Raw genomic sequence first — 23,522 nt, 5'->3', positions numbered from 1 at the left:
AAATGATATAGAAAATAGACGAAAAAATTTAATTCTCATTTATATATCCCTATCTCAGTCTAAAAATTAGAGGAGGATGGGAATAAAGTGATACTTTTCGGGTATAATTAGACCAAATAAATCCAAAAAACACTATTTCCAGACGATCCAGACACTATTAATAAAATAAAAAAATGATATAGAAAATAGAGGAAAAAAATAAATTCTCATTTATATATCCCTATCTCAGTCTAAAAATTAGAGGAGGATGGGAATAAAGTGATACTTTTCGGGTATAATTAGACCAAATAAATTCAAAAAACACTATTTCCAGACGATCCAGACACTATTAGTAAAATGAAAAAATGATATAGAAAATAGACGAAAAAATTTAATTCTCATTTATATATCCCTATCTCAGTCTAAAAATTAGAGGAGGATGGGAATAAAGTGATACTTTTCGGGTATAATTAGACCAAATAAATCCAAAAAACACTATTTCCAGACGATCCAGACACTATTAATAAAATAAAAAAATGATATAGAAAATAGAGGAAAAAAATAAATTCTCATTTATATATCCCTATCTCAGTCTAAAAATTAGAGGAGGATGGGAATAAAGTGATACTTTTCGGGTATAATTAGACCAAATAAATTCAAAAAACACTATTTCCAGACGATCCAGACACTATTAGTAAAATGAAAAAATGATATAGAAAATAGACGAAAAAATTTAATTCTCATTTATATATCCCTATCTCAGTCTAAAAATTAGAGGAGGATGGGAATAAAGTGATACTTTTCGGGTATAATTAGACCAAATAAATCCAAAAAACACTATTTCCAGACGATCCAGACACTATTAATAAAATAAAAAAATGATATAGAAAATAGAGGAAAAAAATAAATTCTCATTTATATATCCCTATCTCAGTCTAAAAATTAGAGGAGGATGGGAATAAAGTGATACTTTTCGGGTATAATTAGACCAAATAAATTCAAAAAACACTATTTCCAGACGATCCAGACACTATTAGTAAAATGAAAAAATGATATAGAAAATAGACGAAAAAATTTAATTCTCATTTATATATCCCTATCTCAGTCTAAAAATTAGAGGAGGATGGGAATAAAGTGATACTTTTCGGGTATAATTAGACCAAATAAATCCAAAAAACACTATTTCCAGACGATCCAGACACTATTAGTAAAATGAAAAAATGATATAGAAAATAGACGAAAAAATTTAATTCTCATTTATATATCCCTATCTCAGTCTAAAAATTAGAGGAGGATGGGAATAAAGTGATACTTTTCGGGTATAATTAGACCAAATAAACCCAAAAAACACTATTTCCAGACGATCCAGACACTATTAGTAAAATGAAAAAATGATATAGAAAATAGACGAAAAAATTTAATTCTCATTTATATATCCCTATCTCAGTCTAAAAATTAGAGGAGGATGGGAATAAAGTGATACTTTTCGGGTATAATTAGACCAAATAAATCCAAAAAACACTATTTCCAGACGATCCAGACACTATTAGTAAGATGAAAAAATGATATAGAAAATAGACGAAAAAATTTAATTCTCATTTATATATCCCTATCTCAGTCTAAAAATTAGAGGAGGATGGGAATAAAGTGATACTTTTCGGGTATAATTAGATCAAAAAAATCCAAAAAACACTATTTCCAGACGATCCAGACACTATTAGTAAGATGAAAAAATGATATAGAAAATAGACGAAAAAATTTAATTCTCATTTATATATCCCTATCTCAGTCTAAAAATTAGAGGAGGATGGGAATAAAGTGATACTTTTCGGGTATAATTAGACCAAATAAACCCAAAAAACACTATTTCCAGACGATCCAGACACTATTAGTAAAATGAAAAAATGATATAGAAAATAGACGAAAAAATTTAATTCTCATTTATATATCCCTATCTCAGTCTAAAAATTAGAGGAGGATGGGAATAAAGTGATACTTTTCGGGTATAATTAGACCAAATAAATCCAAAAAACACTATTTCCAGACGATCCAGACACTATTAATAAAATAAAAAAATGATATAGAAAATAGAGGAAAAAAATAAATTCTCATTTATATATCCCTATCTCAGTCTAAAAATTAGAGGAGGATGGGAATAAAGTGATACTTTTCGGGTATAATTAGACCAAATAAATTCAAAAAACACTATTTCCAGACGATCCAGACACTATTAGTAAAATGAAAAAATGATATAGAAAATAGACGAAAAAATTTAATTCTCATTTATATATCCCTATCTCAGTCTAAAAATTAGAGGAGGATGGGAATAAAGTGATACTTTTCGGGTATAATTAGACCAAATAAATCCAAAAAACACTATTTCCAGACGATCCAGACACTATTAATAAAATGAAAAAATGATATAGAAAATAGAGGAAAAAAATAAATTCTCATTTATATATCCCTATCTCAGTCTAAAAATTAGAGAAGGATGGGAATAAAGTGATATTTTTCGGGTATAATTGGACCAATTATTGTATGTTCAACTCTAGTGTATTATATATCCATACTGCAAGCTCTGTATATCATAAGAAATCTTAAAATAATGAGTATTTTCGTTACACCTGTGCCGCCAACACAAACCATCGAAAGAATGTCACTCTATTTCGTTTTTTCATTTAATTTTAGAACGTCTCGAGCCTCCAGCTTCTTAAATGACTTACGGTCGACAACGAAGACAAAGAAATATTCGTTTACAAATTTAACAACTTTAGAATTGTATAGAAAACGTCCTACCCTTAGATTAAATGGCATCAGTATAATAAGTTCACTTTTTTACCTACTTATCTTGCTGCAAAACAACAGCTCACAAAATATTTGATAAAAAACACCGAACCATCCCTTAAGTAAAACATTATCGCGAAAAGATACTTTAGCAACGAATTTCGCCATACTAATGATGTTCATGTTATGTATAGGGAAAACTAGGTTACCCTTACAATATAACTACCCGTCCCATGTTGGGTCGGTTTTGATCGATATATTTCACGAAATCGAGTTATTTTTATGCGTTGAAGTATAAAGGTGACAAGTCAGAGTTTGTTAATCTAAAAATAATGAAATTCATCAAAAGTCCAATTGTCATTTCTATGTCAGTCTAATGGATGGACATAAAATGAGCTTTTTATACTATAATTGAATGTTAACATGAGGCTCTCCAATACATTTGCCTAAAATCCTTATAAAATAACTAAACAAACATCTGTCACTCATATAAACCTTTCAAATCGACGTCCACCATATGGAAATTAATGCAACAGACCTAACAAACATTAGGATATTATTAATATGCACAAACCAGATAAGATAATGTCTCGGATAAGGTTTCTCATAAAAATTTGCGTCATAATGGGAAATTTTGTATGTGCCGCGGCACACGTACAAAAACAGCACAAATTAAAGAGATTTACATAGATAGATTTTAATATTAATTTTTGAGTATCATGCACGCACTGGCTAATTATTAATGTAGAATAGCAATATTTTGTATTGCTAAATTTCTATAAAATTGTTTATGACTTTTTAAACATTGTATTAATGTTTTTGACTGTTTTTGTTACTATTTTTATTTACTTTCCTATTTTCTTACTTTTTACATTTAGTATAAGAAATTTGACCAGGTATATTTATGTCTTTTGTACCCAGTTTTGTATATATTTATTTAGTACTTGTATTTTGGTTTCTATATTTGTGTGTTTTGCTTTTTATGTATAAGGCATATTTGATTGATTGATACACACTAATTAGGAAGAAGAATTCATTTATATTGAGTAGTTGAATTGTGTCACATTCAGGTATATAAATAGTAGAAATTAACTTACCTGTAAGGGTGGCCTGATCAACCCGAGTCGAACTGGTACTAGTGGTAGCAGCGCGCTGGGCGCCACTTGTACCCTGGGCTGCCAGCTTGGATATGAACAACTATCACTATTCCTGAAAGGAACCAACAAGTTTCTGTACAAAAAGACTCAAATGTTAAAGTACTAAAATGCTAAAAGTTAAAAAATTCCCATTGTATACCCGAAGACTTAAATAGTTATCGAAGGTGTGTTTGTGACCCAGAAATTATTTATAAGATGGTTTTGTTGTTTCTTTTACTTTGACAAAAGCAAGTAAGAACAATGTAATAACAAATTGTAACTGTTAGAATATTCTCACTGTAATTGTGGTAACATGGTTAATAACTGCACATTCCTTTTTGTAATATTTCTAATAAAGGAGCAATGAAGGACAAGGAAATTTTTTCAATATAAACACCAGATAGATCTCAGTGTTTCAATTTGGTATAGGTCCCATAACAAAACAAATATTTACACTTCTTATATCTACTTACAATTTGATATATTCTCTTCCCCTTTTCTCTAACCCTGAAAGTTCTTTTATATAAACTCACGCCATTATTAACACATAAATTTCACACCGAAGGGTAGAAATGGTTATGACGTATAGAAGGAACGCGAACAATCGCGGTACACAGTACAACCGCAAATATTAGTAAGGGATTCCATCTGAATAATCTATAGAAAACGCTAATATATCAGATCAGATAAAAACGACAAAATTAATCATTGGATGTTATCTTAAATTAAACAAGCACTCATATTGCCGAACTGTCTTATATAAGTTGAAAAAACCACACAATCATAATAAGTATAAGTTTACGATCAATTGTACTTATAAAACAATAATACCTTTAACTTATTATATTTAAAATTGTGTATTATATTTATTACAAGAAGGGAGTGCCTACCAACTAACTAAAAAAAACCAAACTAACCTAATAAAAAAGAAACAATAGGGAAAAGTTACAGGTCACTAAAGGAGTACTAAGATACATACCAAAATAAAATAAGATTGAGTATAATAATAAGGACTAGAATAGCGGACTATAAAATTAATTAATTTATTTATTTGCGAAATATACATTTTTAGGAAATACCTAGTATATAAGTAATATTTCAGTGCACATATACACGGGCATAACCTCCAGGTGCCAATTAAACAAAATTTTTAATAAAAAAAAACAATGCCTATGAAAAAATTTGATTTGTCATTAAAAGCTTGCAATATATCATTAAATAAAATATTTACAAAAATTGTAATATTCTAATATAATCTTGCTTGACCCTCCCTTGTGAAAAAACTATTTAAAAATCGTCATATTCGTCATCAAACTCATGTGCCTTTATTTATTAAATAAGCTTAAATAATTCCAGGCAATTATTGTTAGATATCTGATATGAATTAGTTAATTTATGGTTAATAAATCTTAGGAGGCTTAATAAAGTATTTATGAGGTCGGTACATGACCGATATGTCTAAGTGATAGTTAAGGGAACTTTAAGCATCTAATATATATTTTCATAACGTTTCTAGTATAAGCCAAAAACAAAGTTGTTTAATGGTCCTACATAACAGAGTTTACACAAGCCAATATTAAAGCATTAAATACACATGAACATATATTTCAAATTAATATACAAGATTTAGATATTCATTAAAACAAACAAAAATTAAGATACAAGGTACTGCTTTAATTTTCTCATAAACTCCTTAAGAGGTAACATTTTAACAAGGTAATTATTTATTGTAAAACAGTGGCCTATAAAAAGAAGGACCAGTTTTAATGTGATGAGTTCTATGAAATGCTGTATGATTATGATTGTTGAAATTGTCCATGTTTTTTTGGGAAGTTTCATAGCTATTATTATTCACTTTAACATGTAAGAGACATGAGTAGAATATATATATAGGCTGGAAACAGTCAATATGTTAAGAAATGTGCTCTAGAGTCTGCCCTATAATTTAGAATTAGAGGAATTTTTATTGTCTTTCTTTGAATGGAGAAAATGCTACTTGAATCAGTTGTATGACTTCAAACAAGAATTCCATATGATTTTCTTGATGAACTGATGCAAAATGGGGTTTAAAACAACCTATAATATACTAGCTATCACATAGCTTCTGCATATCCTTTATTAAATAAAATCTAATGACATCAAAATATGCTTTATTGTCACAAAAATAAAATATTCCATGGACAAAGCTACATTTTAACAAATCTACTAAGCTAGTTTTAAATTGTCAAACATTTTATACATATCAAGGTAATAATTAAAAAAAAAAAACAAAAAATTTACTGGCATAAACATACAAACTAATAAAAAGTATTAATTTACTCATTAATCATTAAAATACTCATCCATGGTATAATAAATTTTTTCAGGCAACCAATGCCTCGCTGACTTTCTGAAACTTTAATTTCTTGAAATGTTTTTCAATTCCACAGACAGCCTATTGTATTGTATCCTATGAATTGGATGACTTTAGTTTAAGGCTCCTATGTGGATACCATTTGAATCACCAACAAAATAACAGTCTGAAGAAAGGGTAATGTGGCATAGTGTAGACCAGATATCAATTTCAGAACCTTTGCTGTTCCTAATCTATGTCGATGATTTTGTGAGTCCCCTGCCATCATGCAAGATTGTAGAATTTGCTGATGATAACAACTTTTCCTATAAAATCTACATCTAGTGAAAAAGCAAAAGTTAAAATGGCCCCGCATACTGAGACTTGGTTTCTTTCAAATCGTTTAAACATTAACAAATGATGTTTTTTTTTAAACAAAATGAACATCCTAAAAAACTCTGAAAAAATCCAAGTTCTTGGAAGTAACTCTGGATGCAAAGTTGACCTTTGAAAGCCATTTTGATCACATAAAAAAAAACTATGCTCGGCGACATACATTCTTCATAATATTTAAAAAATCAGAGAACAGAAATCAGGATAATAGCTGGAATTAAATACTGTGATGATCCTAAGCATTTCTTCAAAACTCTCAAGATTTTGACACTTCCACCACATAGATTGCTGAGGCTCTCCTGCATATTTGAAAAAACCTCTTTTTAAAAACCTCCTGGAATGCTCCTAACTTTTTTAACAAGTTATTACATAATATAAGAAATATTTCTCTAAATTCTTTTAAACATAAAATATTATATAGAATTTCTTATAGAAAAATTTCTCTATTTATTTCAGGAATTCATAGGCTATCAGGTCGCAGACCCAGAATTTTAATCTGTATTTTTGTACCTATCTATGTATAAGCGAACTATTTTAATATTGTGCTCACCTTATTTCTTTATATGTGTGATATTATTCAATTGACAATGTTATAAATATTCAAGGTTTTTTTATGTAAAATATATGAACTACATAATATATGTACTACCTTTAATCCTCTCTAGGATTCTCTCAATAAGATAAAATCAATACCTAGATCACTACTCTCCAACCCAATTGTATACCATTGCAATTTACTGGTTGAAATCTACCTGGAAGTTATAATTCCGATCATTTAAATTACTAGACTTTGCAAATTTCCAGCATTCATAGCAAGAGTTGTGAAGGAGACATAATGAAAACCTTCAATTAAATTCCAAAAAGTGAACCCTATAGAAACCATATTTGCAATTCTAAGGAAACAATACTAACTATGCAAACTAGTGTATAATAAATGCTAATTGAAACCAGAAATATCCTGTGACTGGATGCCATGTACCCATACAACTTTAGGTTTTCTACACAACATTCCAAATTACATAATTAATCAATTCTGGGCATGTTGTGTTTAATAAATGTTATGAAAAATACAAATTTCTCTACAGATGTCCTATACTAAAAAAGATTGATATTATTAAAACTGTACAGATAAAATGAAGTTGGTTTGAAGGCCACTGAAATGTTAGTAGTACTGCCAAGCAACATGCACATATTAGTAAAAAAAATAAGGATGATTCATGCTTGATAAATGACAATCCTTCTGGACCATGCTCCACACTTACTTTTATTATGCATTTCATATTTCGGATCCCAAAAAGCCGAAAATTAAAGAAAAATAATCGGAAAAATCAATAGTGAAGACGTTTCAAAACAAACAAAAAAAAAATAAATTAAAACCGAGGGGAGCGGTAGTTTGCGGTATTTTTGTACGCGAAAGGGCCGATATAAACGATTTAGATTTAAAAATGACTCAGTCCAAGAAATTTCCAGGATTTCAGCCCAAAGAATAAGCACTAACCAGTCCAACCACCAACATTTGGGCAAAAATTTAATTTTTATTTGACAGTTGCATGTGACTTTGACGTTTGTCACTGTCAAGTTTGACAGACAGAGGGAGGCAGTGCTTAGGGTCCTGAGTTGTAATTTTTATGTTACAGCGTTTCTTACGATCTGGAATTACTTATTAATGCCAATTAGTTGTTAATATTTTCATTTATTTTAATATTAATAAAATTTGAAGTGTTTATAATTTGATCTTTTATCAAAAAAAAACCAACCACTTTTAAACTTGGCAACATTGACCCATAAAGGAAACTCTAGACAGGCCCGATCAATATCCTGGCAAAATGTATAAAAAAATATAAAATAAATAATAAGTATAATTTAGTATATAATTAAGATAAATATGAAGTTTCAATATAAAGAATTAAGCGTATAGTTTATGGTAATATTGCCCATATAATGTTTTTAAACCTTCTATCAAAAATATACTCAAAGGTCTGTCCTTTAAAATTATGACTACTTACATACTATGGCATATTATTTTAGCATTAAAATGAAATAAGAAAAAATGGTTGATCCAGATGACCATCAAACCGATCAACACTTTTGTCTGAGATGGAACAATTTCCAAGCAAATATAACGTCTCAGTTTGAATTGCTAAGATCAGACGAGGATTTCACCGATGTTACCATTGCATGCGATGGCTAAAAACTGCTGGCACATAAAGTTGTCCTTTCAGCTTGCAGTCCATACTTCAAGGAGCTGTTTAAGGTGCTAAATTAAGATTAGTTCACTTTTAAATATAATTCCGCTTGTTCCAGGCTAATCCGTGTTCACACCCAATAATTTTCATGAGAGATGTCGAGGCTAGGCACATCATCTCCTTAATGGAGTTTATGTATGTTGGAGAGGTGAATGTGTCACAAGCCCACCTATCAACTTTCTTAAAAACCGCTGAATCTCTGAAAATTAGAGGGTTAACTGACACCTCTTCTGATCCCGATCATGTGGTTGAAGAGTCTGGATTATGTTTGAAACCACAGACCATAAGAACTGCAAGGTATATCAAAATGTGAATCATTTATTTTATTATTAAAACTCCTAGTTTGTTTCGCAGAAGTAACATTCTAGTCAATAAAAACAAGCCAAATAAGATAAGCCAAATCCCATTTTCAAGCACCATAACTTCTAGTCAAGACGTAGCTTTAGATGTACCAGTTTTGCCAAGTGTTGCTAGTCCTGTCCCAAAACGAAGTAAATCTGAGACTGAAATTAGGTCAGTACAGTGCCAATTTTATGGAAACTTTGAATATATTTTGGTGTTTTAAGATTAAGGAAAGATGAGTCGATGACACTAAACCCGTTTGCATTACAAACTGAATCAAGAAGTTCCATAGATCTCATGCCTAAAATGGAACTTCCTGATTATACTTCTGAGGATGATAACGAGCAGGATGATGAATCTTCAAATTTTTATGTGAAAAATTGTGGTGGTGACTTATTAGGTGATGATTAGGCAGTTTGTTGAGCATATTTGTAAAACAACCATAAATTTTAGGCAATATGGAAATGTCCCCTCAACAGTCAAGTTTTTTGGCAAAAGATTTATTGGATCCAGACATAACTTCACAAAGTAAGTCTTTTAAAGTCAAATTTAGCAGTAGGGCTTAAATCTCTCATTCTTGCTCAAATATTATTGCTATGTCTTGCTTGCAACAAACATAAAGTAGACTTTACATGAATTTTTTGTTTGTTGCAGGCAAGAATAAAGGCCAAAAGTTGCACTCCTTGGACCCCCATCCCTGTCCCGATTGCGGAAAAATCTATAGTAACTTATCAAATTTAAGGCAGCACATGAAACTGGTGCATTTCCCAACTGCTGTGCATTGTAATCAATGCAACAAGGAATTTAAAGCGGATTTATACTTTAGGCGGCATATTAATAGTGTACATAAGCAGGGTTTTGAAATTAGGTCCAATTTTAGTATCAAGGATAATGAATATGATAATGTGTATAAAGGACATTTGCCTTATAGTCGAATTCCTTGATGGTAAATTGGCATAAGGTGTTGTGTAGGGCTTTATTTAAAATTTAGGTTCTGTTTTATATTGTGAAGATGTTTTAGATGCTTTTTATAGCAAAGGGACAATAAAAAAAAGTTTCTTGCCTTTTTAGGGTTAAAGTAAAATTATGTCATCTTAAAACTCTATATAATGTAAGGCAATGACAATTTCAAATTTTAATTTCCTTTCTCTTTTTTAAGTATATGAATAAATAAGGTCTTTCATCACCACTATAAGAAAATATTACAACTGGAACTATTGCTGTATCAAAATAAATATAGTAATAAAACTTAATTAATTTAAATAAAGTGTATATAATTAATTAATTAAATGCAATTCCTAACAACCCGTAGGAATAAGCGTTATATATTTTTTATAACTAATCAATACCAAATAACCAAATGCAACTATCATGCATTAGTTAACTGTAAGCAGAAATTTCTTCACCCAGGAGTTTTTTTTGTATGCTTATTAAGTAAAGAGATAATACTACAATTTTTATAACTTACGTTTAAAGAGTTATAGCCACATAAGTAAATCTCCCTTAAAAAAGGACAATCTTGGGGCATAGTAAGGTGATCTTGGAGTGCAACATTGCGACTATTAACAGCATAACGAAAAATTAATTTTTGCATTAAGTTATAAGGCAGTACATCTTATAAATTTTGTAAGAAAAATTGCAGAATTTAAATTGATTTCTTTTGCACCCTAAGCCATTTATTTTTACAGAGACATGGTCATATTTTTTTTAATTTAAAACAAGACGACAAACATTTTGAAGACTATTATTTGACAACGAATTAAGGCAGGCTTAGCATACAATAATACAATCATTTAAAATAGGCAAAGTTAATGGTTGACACATTTTTTTCTCATTTTAAAGTTAAGAATGCGCCTATTTACATAAAAGATTTTCATCCTTAAATAGCTTTTTGTCATACCCATAATATCATTTATAAATAATGTACTAGATTTAAGCTCTCTATCCAAATATAACCCCAAGTTTATTAGCCAATTTTAAATTTAAACTTTCTTCCAATTTAACTTCTTTTTTTCTATACAAAATAAATAGTACACACTTTCCTTTTTTTCAACATTTAATTTCAAATTATGTTTATTTGAATATAGCAAAAGTGAATTTAGATTATCATTTGATACAGATATAGGATCATGGCTAATAAATATGCTATCAAGGTTTTGACTTGCCATGAGGCTTTTTAATAAAACGTAGTCGATTTTGGTGACTCTATAGGAACCTACTTTATTGTTAATTGAATTGTTAGTTGTATTGTATCCCTCCGTAAGTCAATAATTTCATTCTTACTTTCGATGATCTTTGCTTTATCATCAATGGGGTTTTTAAATAAAGTACAGGTGTCGGCACTTTTTGCAATCGATTATCATAAACTGAAGAGAATATTGGGACGAATTAATTTGCTTGGAAAGGGTTGAAAATCTGCTTTGACTGCCTCAGAAATGTTGAAAACTGCGCCATTTGTCTGGAACATTAGAAGTGTCAGAAGTCATTTTCTGGAAAATAACTTCAATTACTTGGAAAATAGCCTAAATTGCCTCAAAAAAATACTCCGAGAGTCTGAGGAGCGCCGAAAATGGCCAAGAATTCCAAAACTACTATAGTGGAATGTTTGGAAAAAATTATTAAAACTAACTTTAACTGCCTGGAAGGAATAGAAAATTACTCTGATTGTAATGAAAATGTGGTAAATAGCTTCAGGTGCCCGAGAGTTGAAAATTACGTCACTTGTCTCTATAAACGTTACTCCACTTATCTCAAAAATTTTGGAAACGATTCATATTGCCCGAAAGAAATTAAAAATCACGCCAATTTCCTGAATAATGTTAACGTTGCAATTACTTACAAGCAGTAAAGCCTAATTTTCTGGAAGAGTGCCTGGAAGAAATTGAAAACAGCTACAATGTTTTGGAAAATATACAATAAAATTTTTCCATAATTTTTTCACAATAATCCTGAGGATGGATTTGAGGGTAAAAACCTAGAGGTTTGTTTGAGTTCTTTATTTAAAGAAGTATTTTTATGAATTTTATTACAATGGCGCTTTCATTTTCATGTAATACACATAATAAACCTTCACAGTTACATTCACCAAAGTCGTACTTAAAAAATTTAAATACATCTTAAGCACCTTTCTATGCCCAATGATCGATTGCCCAGCCTGTATACTAGACATAGAGAATAAATTCAAAGATAAACGCATTAGGTAATAAATAACGGCAAAGAATAACAATTGTATTTTTCCCGTTGTTTTATTGACTAAACTCTTTATATGTAATGCAGTTGTTTGAGATGCTTTTCAGGCAATGTATCTAGGAAGGGAACGTTTTCTTTTGCATTTAAGTTCTCAGTATTGAAGGAATTTCTGGCCTTATTCAGGGTTAAAAATTTCATCTTAAACCGTTCTATATTTATTATGTAAGTTAATAACAATATTTTAATACCTCTCCCCTTTTTTTGACTCTCTACTTATCAATAGTTTTTTTTCTGATTTTTTTGCATAACATTCATTCTCCGCTTAAACCTTGAGGTCAATCAGCTTAGGCACCTTAGGATAAAAATCTTCATGTTTGGGACATATAGGGCATAACAAGTTATGAGCCTTGCTTCAACTTCCTTTAAAGCAATTTCTGATTTACTTCCAGCCTTTCCTTTCCTGTGAAACAAATCAACTCTCCCAGCACGTCTGTTAATAGGTTAAATAACTCATTGACATATATATAAGGAATAAAATGGGCCCTGAATAAAAAAAAATTAAGGTAAAATCAAAAATGCCACAGTCGCCCTCCACTGGTTGTAGAAAGATTGAGAAGATCAAGAACCGAAATATTTGCCCCAAAAACTAACTTTTCAAGACTTGTTTATACTGACAACTAAAGTTTTAATCCAGCTCCTGATTCAAAATTTTAACATTTCTGCCCCAAAAGCGATAAACTTGATTTGTTGGAAATACTAGAAATAAATGAATTTACACAAAATAACCATCATTCATGTTTTAATTATCTTGTACTCATTTCTTTAACTCACTGTGTTTTAACTCTTCACAGTCTTTTAATACATCGTTCTTGCCCTTTACAATTTCTTTTTTATTTGGTTGATTTGGTTGAGGTTACAAATCAAATTACTACTAAAGGAAATGACATAATAAAAATAAAAAATAATAACAAAGAATTTTCAAATAACAAAGACATGGCAAACTTTTGTAATCAGTATTTTATAAACGTAGGAGTAAATATGCAAAACCAAATAAAAAAACCAAAAAAACAATTCAAAATTAATCATAACAGTGTATCTTCAATGTTTCTAAAACCAACTAATAGGAATGAAATAATTAAACATATTTTTTCGTTAAAAAACAATTCCGCGCCTGGGATAGATACTATTAGCTCAAAATTTATAAAAAAATTTCATATTTACCTTATTGAACCATTGGTTCACATTATCAACCTAATATTTAAAACAGGAACAGTACCTACTCAATTTAAAGTATCAATAATCACTCCAATATATAAATCAGGTGATAAATGTGAAATAGGTAACTATCGTCCTATAAGTGTGATCAATAATTTTTCCAAGCTCTTCGAGAAATGTTTGAAAGATAGACTTATTGACTATTTACAAAAAAATAACATATTATCACAAAATCAGTTTGGTTTCATTGGGGGGCTCAGCGCATCTGATGCTGTCTGCGAATTAACAAAGCGAGTGAATCAGGCTTTTGATGGTGATAAAAAGTGTTTGGCAGTGTTTCTGGACCTAGCAAGGGCCTTTGACACTGTACCGCATGAGCTTTTGCTAGATACTTTAAGATCTTATGGTATTAGAGGTCCAGTGTCAAGGGTCTTTGAAAGTTACTTGGGGGACAGAAAACAGTCTTTAAAAATAAATAATGAGATTAGTGAACCATCTTATATAAAAATTAGAATTCCACAAGGAACAGTTATTGGACCTATACTCTTTATAACTTATATTAACGCTCTTACCAATCTTAAAATTCATGACGGGTCACTGATATCATATGCAGATGACACGGTTGCGGTGTTTCACGGAATTTCTTGGGGAGACACAAAAAGAACTGCAGAACTTGGTCTAGCAACAGTCAAGAACTGGCTGGATTCTTTTAAATTAAGTCTCAATAGTCAAAAAACAAACTATATTGCATTTTCTATAACAGCTGCTAATCGCCCCAGCTTTCAACAAATTAAACTTGAATTAATTGATATCAAGGAAGTTTCATTTACTAAATATCTGGGTATCATTGTGGATAAACATTTAAAATGGGACCAACACATTCTAAAATTAACACAAAACATCCGTAAACTTATTTATCGATTTCATATTTTGAGAAATATCTTAAATGAAAAACTACTAATTTTAATTTATAAATCCTTGGTTGAGTCCTTGTTAAGGTATGGGATGATTGTCTGGGGAGGTCTATACAAGAATTGTTTAAAACAACTTAATGTAGTACAAAACTTTATTTTAAAAGTTATATACAAAAAACAAAAAAGATTTCCTACACAACAATTATATTCTGAAGAAATTTTTAATATACGCTCAATTTACATATTGTCAACATGCATTTATACACATAAATCAGAAAAAATCAAGAATTATGTTAGTCATTCCTACACAACCCGAAATAATATAAACAGACACCTAAAAATACCAAACATAAAAAAAACTATAGGGCAACGATTTTTAGGATACTTGTCCCCGAAATTTTATAACATCTTACCAAACAGCTTAAAAAATATAAATAATATTAAAAACTTTAGTAAGGTCTGTAGAAAATTTATTTATTCAAATATAGATAAATTTAATTTTTTTAAATAGTTTTGGGAAGGGAAATTTTATTGGAGAATTTTTGTTTAGTTGTAGATTATGGTTAGTTATATTTTATATTATTACTAAAATTTTGTGATTTCTCAGCATACACAAACAGATGTTACAACATCTAGGTGTATGTGAAAAACAATGACTGTTAACTATTATTATTGAATATAATTAAGTTAAAAAAAAAAAAATAAAAAAAATTGTTATAATATAACCAAAATGATTAATAAATTTGAATTTGAATTTGAATTTGATCCATTGCTTGCCCTCTCAACATATTAATTAGTATGTTAACCGCGCCATTTATTTTGTTTCTAGTTTCCTTTTGCTTTCAGCAAAAATGTTTGTAACACATTAGGTAGCCTGGTGCTTTTGGACACCTAAGTTTGAGTTTAATATTTTCTTTAACATAATCATCGACGTCTCCTTTCATCTTGGTCAACAATAGAATATAAATTAAAAAAAATTAATAATTAAAAGGTTTTTTTTTTTGACATAAACTCAAACCCTGGTGTGTGTAACTTGTGCCAATTTTAAACTTTTGAAAGTGCGTCTTACATTAATTTTAACGTCTTTCTGTGCCTGTTTGTCTTTTTTGTTTCAAGCCCATTTCCTTTTAGTATGCCCTGAAGAAACACGTGGAGGATTTTCATTTTAAGTTCATTTACAACTCAAACTATGGACTATTTATTCATTATTAAAAATTGTTTGTGTCAGATTTCAGAATAAGGCGCCGTAGGTTATCGGACCACTGGATGCCGTACAACTTCCATTCCGCCACCAATCCTACTGCCTACTACGACACCCCGTCCAGGTTCTTCGAGAAACGAGAACCGGAAAGGCGTAATAAATTGGTAAAACTCTACTATTTCCTCAATAATGGTATTTTATAGCCAGGATAAAAAACCGTTCATATCCAGGTGAAACTGGGAGACGGTATAGAGATCTACGAGGATCAACTGCGTAGCATCAAGTGGAACGACTATAGGAAATTAACGAGGGGCTTGGCCACGATTTTATTTAGTCCTGCGGAATTGGCCACGTGTTCCGTAACGGGACAGAGATGGAGTAGGGCGGGAAACGGGGAAAGACCGGTAAAACCGGCCCTGGATCGTGCCAAAGTACAAGCGATTATTTGTAAGGGAATTAGAATTTTCGTAATATATTAATGCTTCAGGGAAAATTTTACTTACTTTAAAATGTATATACCTAGGGTGTGATTAAATTTCTCGAATATAAGGTGCCAAAAAAGACTATAAATTTTTTTAACTATTATACATAAAAATTACCAATTACTATTTTTTTATGTATTCTAGCGTACGTTGCCGCCCGATTCCCCATGGTAGAAATAAGCCGAATCAAGCAAGTGCTCGCGTATAAATGCAAAGAGAATTGTACCGCTTTAAAAATGAAAGCGGTAAGATATTATGGTCCCAGGTAAGTCTATACTGTCCATCTCTTACCTTAACAGTTGATTAAAATAATTATTTTAGCGATCAGCGTAACGATTAATTAATGTATTTGTATTGTTTTAATTAATGTAGCCAAGACTGTACTGCAATAAGATGCCAAATTAGAGTTCTCAGTGTCAAAATATAATTTAATGCTCAATTTAGGGGATCTTAGTGATAACGTATAGTGTCTAGAAGCTAGATAAAGTTTATAAAAAGAAACACCTTGAGTTGCCAAAGAAACTTTTACTATAAAAACATCATCAGACTTCTGAAGCTATCGATCTATAGATGAATTAATTGTTTATTTGTTGAGTATTTTTAGTTCAATAAAACAGATTTTTTGTTATTAACTAATGCTATTTAGATTGTTAATTATTCGAATTTTACTACACAATTTTAGGTTTTTATTAAATGTTTAATAAACTTGTGCCATGAACGCATTAGATTTTTTTTTTAAGTATAAAGTTCAACATAAGGCAGACCTAACCTACATACATCTTTATAATATATTAAAACCCAATCAATCTACTTTTCATAAATATTTAAAACACAACGCATTCATAACAGGATTAAAAACGATCAAGATAATTTTCGGTAATGGTTCGCTAAACCAAATTTTCGATTACACTATCCTTGAATTACGATGCATTTAATTCTGGCTTCTGCAATAGTATTTAATTCCTGTTAATTAATTGAAGGTTAAGAATAATTAATTAAAAATTAAATGGAGCAATAATTTAGTCGCCGTGCTATTGAAGTGATCTAAAAATTATGATTTAACAGATTGCATTTACCCCAGAAGGCTTAAGTTAGCATGAGGTGATCAGGGCGTTGCTTAAGACCCAAGTATTTGTTAAAAATTCATAGATATGAACACTGGAGTCTTGTTTTAAATAATTCAAATTCGTATTGGCGCAAATTTTGAAAGTTGAAAATCCAGTGTCGTTATTGAAGAAAAAAAGAAACCTTTAGGTCAACTGTCAATCAATAATTTCTTCCTGACATTTGACCTGCCTTAAAAAGAAGAAGAGAAGAAACCTTTATGTCAACTCTCTATAAGAAATCAATCATTTATTCCAGGCATTTGAAGTGTCTTAAAAAGAAGAAATGTTTGACTTAACTGCCTGTGAGAAATCAATAATTACTTTTAGGCATTTGACGTCCTTGAAGAAGAAAAAGAAGAGAAGAAACGTTTTACTTAAATGCCTATAAAAAATCAATAATTTATTCCAGGCATTTGAAGTTTCTTAAAAAAGAAGAAATGTTTGACTCAACTGCCTGTGAGAAATCAATAATTACTTTTAGGCATTTGACGTCCTTGAAGAAGAAAAAGAAGAGAAAAAACGTTTGACTTAACAGCCTATAAAAAATTAATAATTTATTCCAGGCATTTGAAGTGTCTTAAAAGAAAAGAAATGTTTCACTCAAATGCCTGTGAGAAATCAATAATTACTTTCAGGCATTTGACAGAAGAAGAAAAAGAAGAGAAAAAACGTTTGACTTAACAGCCTATAAAAAATCAATAATTTCTTCCTGGCATTTGACGTGCCTTAAAAAGAAGAAGAGAAGAAACCTTTATGTCAACTCTCTATAAGAAATCAATAATTTATTCCAGGCATTTGAAGTGTCTTAAAAAGAAGAAATGTTTGACACACGAAATCAATAATTACTTTCAGGCATTTGACGTCCTTGAAGAAGAAAAAGAAGAAAAGAAACGTTTGACTCAACTGCCTGTAAGAAATCAATAATTTCTTACGAGCATTTGACATCCTTGAAAAAGAAAAAGAACAGGAACGATTAACTTAATTGCCTGTAAGATATCAATAATTTCTTCAGGCATTGGAAGTGCTAGAAAATGAAGAAAACTGGATTCTAACCTCGTTATTCCCAAAAAGACCCACTATATTACCTTATATTATTAGGTATATTTTTCGATTCTACTTAAACCTACACGGCGTGTATATGCCAACTGTTGAAAAGAATTCTGGAGAATAATTATTTTCAAAATGATATCTGGTCAATTTTTTGAGTTATGAACCTTGTGTCGAATAAATAGGAAAAAAAAATCAGTATTTTCGAAAAATATTTTTTTCTCAAATTCTTGTACGAATTTGGAAAAACGCTGATATAGGTATCCCACGAAATTGTCTATGGATTATGTATACAAATATTCAAAATGATATGTGCTCTATTTGTTGAGTTATTAACTTTGTGTCGAATAAATAGAAAAAAAAATTCAGTTTTCGAAAAATTTTTTTTTCTCAAATTCTTGTACGAATTTGGAAAAACATTGAAATAGGTGTCAATCATTTTATTTGAAGAATATTTGTACAAATTTTCAACTCTCTAACTTTCTTCGTTTTTGAGTTATAGACATGCTGATAGGGTTTTTTTGAAAAAATATCACATTTTCCCAAGAAAAATTATTTTTTATCTCCCTGTCTATTTTTTCAAAAAACGTTGAAATAGGTGTCTAATGAAATTGTCCATAGATTATGTGTACAAATTTTCAAAATGACATCTTTTAGCAAAGGATTACGAGGGCAGAAAAAATTGTTAGAGTACCCTATTAGTAAACCTTTTTGTCTAGAGAGTATCTAAAAAAGAATGTACAGAATGATACAAAATGCATCATGCGGAAAAAAAGACTGATTGTTTTTGGTAGGCTGGGTATTAGAATCAATTAACTGAATATAGAAAAATGTTGGAAAAATTCAATTTTTATTCACATCACAGTCAGTAACTGCAAATGAGCCTATTACCCTCAAGGTACCTGCTGCACTAAAACCATATTAAGACAGCATCTCTAATCGTGTGAGACATAATTTAATGCTTTTAATCGCACAGATAAAACTACTGGTGGATCTACCTGTCCTAATTGACTTCTATAACTCAATCTGAGGGCCATAGAGAATGAAAAATTCTGCAAAAGTATATCTATTGACTCAACATGATCCGGGTTCTTGAAGCTCTCGAATGGGCACCCCGTACATAAAAGGTGGAAGTGAAAAAAAAAATAACGGAACAACAAATAAAACGGTTTAAATATTTCCTATATTAACATCGCGGCATCGAAACAAATCCATCCATTTTACCTTCGCCGCTCGAACGTTTCGCATCATTTCGTTCTTTGTTAAAAATTAAATTGCCATAAGTATTATTAGACCTCTAATTTCGATCGGCGAACAAATAAGTCAGAAATTGGTCAATTTCTGTTGGGATTGCGTGATGCACACGGAATATTTATCGCAAAAAATCAAAATCAGAAGGAAGTGATTTATACGATGAGGGGCCAAAATCCAGTGGTGCTCACTTCGTACATATACGGCGACGAGGATGCCGAAAATATCGTGAACATTTTTCAAACTTTTAAAGTTCGCGTCAACGAGATCGATATGAGTCAAGATACTGCGGCAATGGACACTAAAACAGGTGAGTTTGAAGGAATTCTATCATATGCTTCTATATATAATGTTTTATTGCAGAAACCAGTCTGGATTTATCAGAGGACGTGCAACATGGATCAGGCAGTGAAGCTTTAAAGCATCGCGACCTCTTGAAGTGGCTAAAACGACAAACTAAGAAAACGTTCAGCGTGAAAACCTTAAAGCGAAGAATCCCGATTTTCAATTACTTGCCCCAGTACACTTGGGAAATTGCCCTTTCGGATTTTTTAGCTGGTATTACCGTGGGACTGACCATTATTCCTCAAGCTATAGCTTATTCTAATGTGGCTGGCTTACCTGCTCAAATAGGTAAGTGAGAAGGCTCCTTTTTAGTTTTTAATGAAGAAATAGAGTGAAGTCTAGCATAGTCTTGACGTTCCTAAAGAAACCTTAGTGTCAAAATTACAAGGTGTTGTCAAATAGGTTGCTATAAATGCAGGTCTTAAATGTTGGACAAAATGGTGATTGAATGGTTCTCGATTTTTTATTGTTTCTAGACATTGGCAAAAGTGCTTGTGATAAGTTGGGAAGTATACGCAGAAGTTAGAGAGTTACATAAAAAAATAATAACGACGATCGAAAAACAACGAAATTGTCCATTTTGAGTTATGAACTTTGTGTCGAATAAATAGAAAAAAAAATCAATATTTTCGAAAAATATTTTTTTTCTCAAACTCTCGTACGAATTTGGAAAAACGCTGAAATAGGTGTCCAACGAAATTGTCCATAGATTATGTGTACAAATTTTCGAAATGATATCTGGTCAATTTTTTGAGTTATGAACTTTGTGTCGAATAAATAGAAAAAAAACTCAATATTTTCGAAAAATATTTTTTTTCTCAAATTCTCGTACGAATTTGGAAAAACCCTGAAAAATGTGTCCAACGAAATTGTCCATAGATTATGTGTACGAATTTTCAAATTGATATCTGGTCAATTTTTTGAGTTATGAACTTTGTGTCGAATAAATAGAAAAAAAAAACTCAATATTTTCGAAAAATATTTTTTTTTCTCAAATTCTTGTACGAATTTGGAAAAACACTGAAATAGGTGTCCAACGAAATTGTCCATAGATTATGTGTACAAATTTTCAAAATGATATCTGGTCAATTTTTTGAGTCATGAACTTTGTGTCAAAAAAATAGAAAAAAAAACTCAATATTTTCGAAAATTATTTTTTTTCTCAAATTCTTGTACGAATTTGGAAAAACGCTGAAATAGGTGTCCAACGAAATTGTCCATAGATTATGTGTACAAATTTTCAAAATGATATCTGGTCAATTTTTTGAGTTATGAACTTTGTGTCAAATAAATAGAAAAAAAACTCAATATTTTCGAAAAATATTTTTTTTCTCAAATTCTCGTACGAATTTGGAAAAACTCTGAAAAATGTGTCCAACGAAATTGTCCATAGATTATGTGTACGAATTTTCAAATTGATATCTGGTCAATTTTTTGAGTTATGAACTTTGTGTCGAATAAATAGAAAAAAAAACTCAATATTTTCGAAAAATATTTTTTTTCTCAAATTCTCGTACGAATTTGGAAAAACGTTGAAATAGGTGTCCAACGAAATTGTCCATAGATTATGTGTTCAAATTTTTAAAATGATATCTGGTCAATTTTTTGAGTTATGAACTTTGTGTCGAAATAAATAGAAAAAAACTCAATATTTTCGAAAAATATTTTTTTTCTCAAATTCTCGTACGAATTTGGAAAAACCCTGAAAAATGTGTCCAACGAAATTGTCCATAGATTATGTGTACAAATTTTCAAAATGATATCTGGTCAATTTTTTGAGTTATGAACTTTGTGTCGAATAAATAGAAAAAAAAACTCAATATTTTTGAAAAATATTTTTTTTCTCAAATTCTCGTACGAATTTGGAAAAACGCTGAAATAGGTGTCCAACGAAATTGTCCATAGATTATGTGTTCAAATTTTCAAAATGATATCTGGTCAATTTTTTGAGTTATGAACTTTGTGTCGAATAAATAGAAAAAAAAACTCAATATTTTCGAAAAAATATTTTTTTTCTCAAATTCTCGTACGAATTTGGAAAAACGTTGAAATAGGTGTCCAACGAAATTGTCCATAGATTATGTGTTCAAATTTTCAAAATGATATCTGTCAATTTTTTGAGTTATGAACTTTGTGTCGAATAAATAGAAAAAAAAACTCAATATTTTCGAAAAATATTTTTTTTCTCAAATTCTCGTACGAATTTGGAAAAACCCTGAAAAATGTGTCCAACGAAATTGTCCATAGATTATGTGTACGAATTTTCAAATTGATATCTGGTCAATTTTTTGAGTTATGAACTTTGTGTCGAATAAATAGAAAAAAAAACTCAATATTTTCGAAAAATATTTTTTTTCTCAAATTCTCGTACGAATTTGGAAAAACCCTGAAAAATGTGTCCAACGAAATTGTCCATAGATTATGTGTACGAATTTTCAAATTGATATCTGGTCAATTTTTTGAGTTATGAACTTTGTGTCGAATAAATAGAAAAAAAAACTCAATATTTTCGAAAAATATTTTTTTTCTCAAATTCTTGTACGAATTTGGAAAAACACTGAAATAGGTGTCCAACGAAATTGTCCATAGATTATGTGTACAAATTTTCAAATGATATCTGGTCAATTTTTTGAGTCATGAACTTTGTGTCAAAAAAATAGAAAAAAAACTCAATATTTTCGAAAATTATTTTTTTTCTCAAATTCTTGTACGAATTTGGAAAAACGCTGAAATAGGTGTCCAACGAAATTGTCCATAGATTATGTGTACAAATTTTCAAAATGATATCTGGTCAATTTTTGAGTTATGAACTTTGTGTCAAATAAATAGAAAAAAAACTCAATATTTTCGAAAATATTTTTTTTCTCAAATTCTCGTACGAATTTGGAAAAACTCTGAAAAATGTGTCCAACGAAATTGTCCATAGATTATGTGTACGAATTTTCAAATTGATATCTGGTCAATTTTTTGAGTTATGAACTTTGTGTCGAATAAATAGAAAAAAAAACTCAATATTTTCGAAAAATATTTTTTTTCTCAAATTCTCGTACGAATTTGGAAAAAACGTTGAAATAGGTGTCCAACGAAATTGTCCATAGATTATGTGTTCAATTTTTAAAATGATATCTGGTCAATTTTTTGAGTTATGAACTTTGTGTCGAATAAATAGAAAAAAACTCAATATTTTCGAAAATATTTTTTTTCTCAAATTCTCGTACGAATTTGGAAAAACCCTGAAAATGTGTCCAACGAAATTGTCCATAGATTATGTGTACAAATTTTCAAAATGATATCTGGTCAATTTTTTGAGTTATGAACTTTGTGTCGAATAAATAGAAAAAAAAAACTCAATATTTTTGAAAATATTTTTTTTTCTCAAATTCTCGTACGAATTTGGAAAAACGCTGAAATAGGTGTCCAACGAAATTGTCCATAGATTATGTGTTCAAATTTTCAAATGATATCTGGTCAATTTTTTGAGTTATGAACTTTGTGTCAAATAAATAGAAAAAAAAAACTCAATATTTTCGAAAAATATTTTTTTACTCTCACGAGATGTG

At 30.0% G+C, this 23,522-nt stretch overlaps 2 protein-coding genes across 2 annotated transcripts; both read left to right on the top strand.

The window, feature by feature from the left end:
• Positions 1 to 8,448: 8,448 nt before the first annotated feature.
• Positions 8,449 to 16,923, top strand: LOC126749919 (protein tramtrack, beta isoform-like). The gene is made up of 10 exons (XM_050459504.1): positions 8,449 to 8,601; positions 8,653 to 8,878; positions 8,929 to 9,167; positions 9,225 to 9,383; positions 9,437 to 9,612; positions 9,666 to 9,740; positions 15,759 to 15,895; positions 15,962 to 16,178; positions 16,358 to 16,478; positions 16,535 to 16,923. Exons 3-10 carry the CDS (start codon positions 8,959 to 8,961, stop codon positions 16,551 to 16,553), a joined length of 1,113 nt encoding a protein of 370 aa, XP_050315461.1. The 5' UTR covers positions 8,449 to 8,601; positions 8,653 to 8,878; positions 8,929 to 8,958; the 3' UTR covers positions 16,554 to 16,923.
• Positions 16,924 to 19,100: 2,177 nt separating this feature from the next.
• LOC126749918 (uncharacterized) lies at positions 19,101 to 20,488 on the top strand. The gene is made up of 3 exons (XM_050459503.1): positions 19,101 to 19,927; positions 19,981 to 20,250; positions 20,439 to 20,488. The coding sequence occupies exons 1-3, from the start codon at positions 19,780 to 19,782 to the stop codon at positions 20,486 to 20,488; spliced, it is 468 nt and encodes a 155-aa protein (XP_050315460.1). The 5' UTR covers positions 19,101 to 19,779.
• The last annotated feature ends 3,034 nt before the right edge of the window (positions 20,489 to 23,522 follow it).

Source organism: Anthonomus grandis, unplaced genomic scaffold, assembly GCF_022605725.1.
Source record: "Anthonomus grandis grandis unplaced genomic scaffold, icAntGran1.3 ctg00000895.1, whole genome shotgun sequence".
Lineage (NCBI taxonomy): Eukaryota > Metazoa > Arthropoda > Insecta > Coleoptera > Curculionidae > Anthonomus > Anthonomus grandis.
The sequence above is the reverse complement of the archived record's forward strand: the minus strand, read 5'-3'. Positions and strand labels throughout refer to the sequence as shown.

What these genes read in the sequence shown, in the direction of transcription:
- LOC126749919 (XM_050459504.1), top strand. Translation starts at nt 8,959, where the DNA reads ATGAGAGATGTCGAGGCTAGGCACATCATCTCCTTAATGGAGTTTATG. An exon ending in AAATCTGAGACTGAAATTAG is followed by an intron (nt 9,384 to 9,436) that starts GTCAGTACAGTG and finishes TGGTGTTTTAAG; the next exon opens with ATTAAGGAAAGATGAGTCGA. An exon ending in CAAAGTACAAGCGATTATTT is followed by an intron (nt 16,179 to 16,357) that starts GTAAGGGAATTA and finishes TATGTATTCTAG; the next exon opens with CGTACGTTGCCGCCCGATTC.
- LOC126749918 (XM_050459503.1), top strand. Translation starts at nt 19,780, where the DNA reads ATGAGGGGCCAAAATCCAGTGGTGCTCACTTCGTACATATACGGCGAC. An exon ending in GGCAATGGACACTAAAACAG is followed by an intron (nt 19,928 to 19,980) that starts GTGAGTTTGAAG and finishes GTTTTATTGCAG; the next exon opens with AAACCAGTCTGGATTTATCA. An exon ending in TGGCTTACCTGCTCAAATAG is followed by an intron (nt 20,251 to 20,438) that starts GTAAGTGAGAAG and finishes TATTGTTTCTAG; the next exon opens with ACATTGGCAAAAGTGCTTGT.